Genomic DNA, 6,322 nt, shown 5'->3' on the forward strand with positions numbered 1-6,322 from the left:
TAAATGGTCTTATATTAGGGCATCCATAGTCGGGTGTCTTATATCCGTCTCATACGCTCAGGCAGGCCGTCCGATGATGAAAAACCAACCCAACCGAAACTCTCAAATGGACCTCAAACGTCCGGATTGACCGCCCCCTTCATATCCATCCCAAATGTAGGGCAGATATGAGGCGGCCCGGCACGCAAGGGCGCGCTCGCCACATCAGCCGGGCCCACAGCTGGACACCCTGACCCCATAAAAAACCCGTTCGGCAGAAACCCTAGCTCACTTTGCTCCGCTCCGCTTCGCTCCCCTTCCCGACGCCCCCATTTCTCCAATCTGCCAAATCCCTAGCACCGGCGAGCATGTCCAGCACCGGCAGCCACTCCGACGGCAGCTCCGGAGACGAGGAGGAGCTGGCGCTCCGTATTGCGCTTGAGCGCTAGCGGGTCGATATGGGCGGCACCTTCGGGTCCAGTGTGACGCCACCCATCGCCAGTCGCCGCAGCACCGACGCTGGCCCTTCCCGCCCCGCACACAGATCTGCTCCTATCGCCCGACGACTCCTCCACCTCTGGATGCTGCTCCGCGCGGGCAACGCTGGGTTCTAGTGCCCGCTCCGCCGACGCCGCGGATGCGGACTCCGGAGTCAGAGGCATGTGCCGCCCACTGCGAGGGGCATAGGGCAAGGAGATGACAGGCAGGTCCGACGCGTCTGCGCAGTTCGCCCGCCGCCGCTGGGTGCCCGACGAGGAGGACCGTCTCCTCGAGTGGTTGTGCCACTGGTCACTTACTGAGGCGGAAACCAAGGCCCGACGACTCCGGAAGATCAAGGCCAAGCAGATCCGGCTCGACATGAAGTAATCCGAGCGGGAGGCGGCGGAGCCAGCGACAGGGGCGAGGGTGGCCAAGCTCAAGGGTAAGCAAGACCGCGTCATCCGACGCTTGGAAAGCTACATCGTCGTCTCCGATTCGTACTCCGACAACGGGTCCGACGGCTCCAACGTGGACCCACCTCCTACCGCAGACTCCTATAGCTGCATCGACGACCAGAAGGCAAAGGGTCGGCGAGGAAGTGGTGAAGCTCGCCCTCTCCTATTTATAATCTAGTTGTAGTACGTAGTTACAATGTGCCGGACCATTGAACTGTGTGACTTGCCTGTCTGGTGATCTTTTGGGTGAAGTTTATGTGAATTATGCCTGTTTGGTACCAGTTTCCTGTAGATTTTGATCGTTTTGTGATCTACCTACTAGTTGCATGGATTTGTATGGATATAGGGTTTGGAATATAAGATACGTGGGGTGTGGAGACCCGGATTTAGGGAGTGCATGGCCAGCGTCCGTGGGCATGATCGACGTGTCCACAGACATATAAGGGGCCGAATTTACCAACTCCGGCTGTAGATGCTCTTAGTTTACAGGTAGGGAGTGCATTAGAGCATCTCCACTCGCCCCCTTCCCCCCTCCAACAGCCCCCAAGGCCCTTTTTTATCGTCGGCGTGAAAAAACGGCCTGGTAGCGCTCCAGAAGGCTAGTTTTCTCCGGTTAGGGCCGAATTTGGCGCTGGCGGACCCAGACCAAACACGGCGCGCTGGGGGGCGTCGGGGGAAACGGGTTTTGCGTGAATTCTTGTGGGCCCGCCGAGTCAACGACTAGGCGCGTTTGTCGTCCTCATCGTCTCGGTTTTCCGCAGGGAATCAATGCGAAGGTTGCGGCCGGTCCTCACGGACGGCGCAGTGAAGGCGCGCCGACGCGTGTCCCGCCCCCTCCCGCCACGTGTACACACGGCGGCTGCCCGCTCACCGCCCACCAACGCGCTATAAAAGCCGCCCCTCCCTAGCTGGTGGCCACACACTTCCTCGCCACATCCCCTCTCCCCCTCTCGCCGACGACGAGGAAACCGGCCTGAAATGGGCGTGGGACGACTACGTCCGGCAGGAGATGGAGCGCCAGCGCCGCGCCTTAGAGGAGATCGTGACCCGGCGCCGCGGCCGCGAGAAGGGCGTCGTTGTCATCCTCGACGACAGCGACGAGGAGTCGTCCGGGCCGTCCAACCCCCCACGCATCGGCGACGCAGGTCAAGGGTGCAGCAAGGACGGCGGCGGCGACGAAGATGGCAGCGACTACACCAACATCTATAGGCTTCTCGGCATGTAAAAGGCTCAAGTTGGTGCGGCGGGCGCGGCGTAGTAGTAGCCGTTTTAAGTTTGTTTTTAATTATATTTTTAATTTTTGTACAAATATCGATGAAAGGCCTAAATTTACTTCAAATTTGTGTCGTGTTTGATCGAATTTGGTTAAAAAAAAATGACATCTAAGGTGACCGTGGGGCGGCGGTTGGAAAACTGACCGCCCTTTTGTCACCGGCGCGCCTCCAGGCGGCGCTATTTGAAACCTCTTATGGCGAACGAGTGAAGATGCTCTTATCTCTTTGGTGCATGAGAATTAGGATGCATTTGGTTGAAGGTGTCGTATGAATGGGTTGGGACCGTTCAATTTTTTTGGGATTGAACCATTCAATTCATGTGTTTGGCTGAATATAAGTGGTGAGCTAATTATTTAGGACGAGACCACCAGTCATGCTCACATAGTCATGTATGCAAAGGGTGGCCATTTGATTCGACCGATTTGGTTGGGTGGAACGGTTCAGCATCTTCATGGCATATTCTCTTTTTTTGGCTCGAACCATTCATGTGCTTTATAACCAAACATGTCTATTTTTTGAACGATCCCAACCCATTCATGATCGCCCTTGCAACCAAACGCACCCTAGAGTTTTGAATCGCACAGGCGTATACGGTGCGGGCGATGACGCGTCGGCCAGTTAGCCCGACAGAAAAATGGGGCGACACGTGGCCCTCCACAAGTATTGTCTAATGATTTGGTCCAATAATTGGGCACGCAAATGATTTGCGCCAGTGGCAAACCTGTCCAGAACTCGTCCCTCTGCCATCCTGGCTGCTGTACTAATCGCCAGGTCTCGACCTCCTGGTCATGGAACAGTCTAGCGTGATCCCGATCCGTGGTCACCGAGTCCCAACGGAAACGTTTTCCTTCATTCCATTTTTACCGGAACGGTGAATCATAGGGAAAAAATGGGCCAGGTAGATATCTTGTTTGACAAATTTGCATCGCGGAATTCGACAAGTGTGTTTTCAACCGAAAGTCGTGTCGAATGAAGCAAGAGAAGGCGGACCATCTCAAGCAGAAGAGAAGTTGGCGAGAACAAATCAAATACCTTGTTCAAATTGGGGAAGAGAGGCCCAAGTTTACTGCGCGTACACAGCCACATGAACCCTCCCTTTTGCATCTCCTCTGATCCAACCATTTCCAGATTTTTGCCACCCATATATATATAATCTTCCCGATCTCCGTATTATCCCGTTGGATATCCCAACAGTACCATTTACCACCAACCAAACCATGAACGAGTCCTGTACGTCCTGCCATTGGTCTAGTTACTCCAATTTTTCACCATTTTTCACCTTGTTTTCAGGAAATTTGTGACCGGCATTTCATCGTTTTGAAGCCGTAGTTTTGTCCGGACCGCTATTTGCCTGGTTCTTCCTTTGGATCATTGGGTCACAGCTGTCACGGTGCCCGTTTTCCATGGAACACGTCCGGGGGTCACGTAATTTGCCTCAGGCCACACGTCACGAGCAATGTCACGGTCTCCTCCAATTAACCCGTTGAACAGCTCTTCCAAATCATCATATAATTATACAATGGGTCATGTGTATACGCATGGTTATCGTGCGAGGCATTCTCTTCTTCTTCTTCTTCTCTAGAAAAGAAAAATATAGTAACATGACAGCCATTTCCCCTGCCCCCCTCCTGCAAGAAATAAAAGAGGCCAACACCCTGTCCAGTCCTCTCCGGGCAGAGACGGGTTCTTCACGAGCGACAACGGACGGAGGGGGTAATTCGGGGGCGACGAAACGATGAAAAATGAAAAATGAAAAATGGCTGCCCCCACGGTTTGATAGGGCCCGGCCAATCATGGGGCGACAGCTGGGGTGCACCGCTCGCCCAATTAACTAGTGCTCATGGGCTGCTAATCCCGACCGGAGGCCCCTATTTAAGCCCGCCCCCTCCCCTCCTCTTCTCCTCCCCCCACTCCCGCTCTCCCTTCTCCATACGCCTCGCCTTTGGAGCGCTCTTGAAGGAAGCCTCGAGACCTCTGCCTTCTGCTCTCCTCGGCTCTGCATCCGCGAGAGCTGTTGCATTGCTGCTGCAGCTCGCGAGCGCCCGGGTCGTTAGTAGGTATGGTCCTGTTCTCTGGCCGCGGATTCATGGCAAATGTGGCTCCGTTCACAGCTCTGATGAACTGCGTGCGTGTCAGTAACAATGGGAGGAAATGATCCGGGGGGTTAATAGATTAAAATCTGGAGTGTGTATATGATAAAATTGATTGATGGAACTAGGAACATGGTTGGGTTTACCCAGGAGAAGTAATCGAACGGCCTGCTGATCTTTGATCCTTTCTGCAGTTCTTTTCACCGCACCGCAGTCCGGATCATGGAGTTCGACGAGCGCTGCCTCAAGGTCCAGGACCCCAAATTTGACTGCCTCCTCTTCGGTAACTACCTCTTCTCTGCGGACTGCCACTCGCCATTTATTCTCTTATTTATTTATATGTGTGTCTTTTGGGCTAATTTTTTTATTTATATCTCTGTGTTTCCTCCTTTTACAACTCTGTTTTGTTTACTGAATGAATGAATGCACAAGTTCTGATCATGTTTCTCTGCTGCAGACCTCGACGACACTCTGTACCCGCTGAGCTCGGGGATCTCATCACACGTCAAGACCAACATTGAAGGTAAGGCCTCCTACCTCTCCTGCTGCTTCTCCTCTCCTCTCGTTTCTCAGTCTCTGAATTTGTTAAACTGAATGCATGTTTTGCCATTCTCTACAGCTTACATGGTTGAGAAGCTGGGTATTGAGGAGATCAAGATCGAGAACCTCGGCAACCTGCTGTACAAGAACTATGGCACGACGATGGCGGGCCTCAGGGCAATCGGCTACAACTTCGACTACGATGAGTACCACAGGTACGTACACACATGAGCAGACCGAACCATCTTCTCCTACGCGTGTGTGTGCCGATTCTTTGTGGTACTCTGCTCTAACATCTTCCTGTATTTCCTGCTTGCCTCTCGCAGCTTTGTCCATGGAAGACTGCCCTACGACAACATCAAGCCCGACCCCGTCCTCAAGCAGATTCTCAAGAACATGCGCATGCGCAAGCTCGTACGTCCCCTTCCCATGCCGATGAAACTTCATACTCGGAGCAAATGGCTAACTAATGGGCTCCTGACACGTGCGTTTGTTTCAGATTTTCACCAACGGTGACATGATCCATGCCGTGAGGGCCCTCAAGAGGCTGGGCCTGGAGGACTGCTTCGAGGGGATCATCTGCTTCGAGACCCTGAACCCGCCGTGCCTGCTGACGCCGTGCGACCAGGCGCCGGAGATCTTCGACATCGCCGGCCACTTCGCCGGGTTAGGCAGCGCCGATGACCTGCCCAGGACCCCCGTCCTGTGCAAGCCCAACGTCGGCGCCATGGAGGCGGCCCTCAGGATCGCCAACGTCAACCCTTACAAGGCGGTAAGTCATCACAGTTTCAGTTATCAGAACATTCGAATATTTACCTGCAGCATTTCAGTTTTGTGTTTGACCGTACGTCAGCTAACGAAGTCGAACTCGCTTGCTTACCGCAGATTTTCTTCGACGACAGCGTGCGCAACATTCAGGCGGGCAAGCGAATCGGCCTCCACACGGTGCTGGTTGGCACGTCGCAGCGGGTGAAGGGCGCGGATCACGCGCTGGAGAGCATCCACAACATCCGGGAGGCGCTGCCGGAGCTGTGGGAGGAGGCCGAGAAGGCGGAGGACGTCCTCTACGCCGACCGCGTGGCGATCGAGACCTCGGTGACCGCGTAGACGCCGCTGGCTCCCGGTGCACCTTCAGTCTGACACCCCAAGCGCAACCCGATCCGACCCGAGCCTGCCGGACGGGTGATCTTCACGTGGAATTCAGCATTGGCCGGGAAAACAGTTACAGTATCCATCACGAGGAGAGGAGGGGGAGTTCAGAAAGTCAGGAATTAATGCAGCATGCACACCATGCCGGGCCGGTCCTAGTATATGTATATGTATGTGTCGATCAGATCTTTGCTTGTAAATTACTACTAGTAGGAGGTATAATAAAGAAAAACGGGGTTACTTGTACGCGAGTTATTCGTATTTAGCCGAAGCAATAAATCAAGGACTTGGCCGGATGAACGTGCATGTCTCCTCCTCTCAATAACTGGAAGTCTGAAACCCCACACTGGTGTCT

The 6,322-nt window shown here is 54.0% G+C and overlaps 1 protein-coding gene across 1 annotated transcript; it reads left to right on the plus strand.

Moving 5' to 3' along the window:
• Positions 1 to 3,937: 3,937 nt before the first annotated feature.
• Positions 3,938 to 6,064, plus strand: LOC119285270. The gene is made up of 7 exons (XM_037564511.1): positions 3,938 to 4,245; positions 4,473 to 4,561; positions 4,736 to 4,801; positions 4,898 to 5,033; positions 5,145 to 5,232; positions 5,318 to 5,590; positions 5,704 to 6,064. The coding sequence occupies exons 1-7, from the start codon at positions 3,938 to 3,940 to the stop codon at positions 5,923 to 5,925; spliced, it is 1,182 nt and encodes a 393-aa protein (XP_037420408.1). The 3' UTR covers positions 5,926 to 6,064.
• The last annotated feature ends 258 nt before the right edge of the window (positions 6,065 to 6,322 follow it).

The sequence above is a fragment of the Triticum dicoccoides genome, chromosome 4A (genome assembly GCF_002162155.2).
Source record: "Triticum dicoccoides isolate Atlit2015 ecotype Zavitan chromosome 4A, WEW_v2.0, whole genome shotgun sequence".
Taxonomy (NCBI): Eukaryota; Viridiplantae; Streptophyta; class Magnoliopsida; order Poales; family Poaceae; genus Triticum; species Triticum dicoccoides.

Excerpts from the sequence above, each read along its gene's own strand:
- LOC119285270 (XM_037564511.1), top strand. The coding sequence starts at position 3,938 with ATGAAAAATGGCTGCCCCCACGGTTTGATAGGGCCCGGCCAATCATGG. Across the intron at positions 4,246-4,472 it reads AGCGCCCGGGTCGTTAGTAG|TTCTTTTCACCGCACCGCAG; the intron begins GTATGGTCCTGT and ends TCCTTTCTGCAG. Across the intron at positions 5,591-5,703 it reads ACGTCAACCCTTACAAGGCG|ATTTTCTTCGACGACAGCGT; the intron begins GTAAGTCATCAC and ends TGCTTACCGCAG.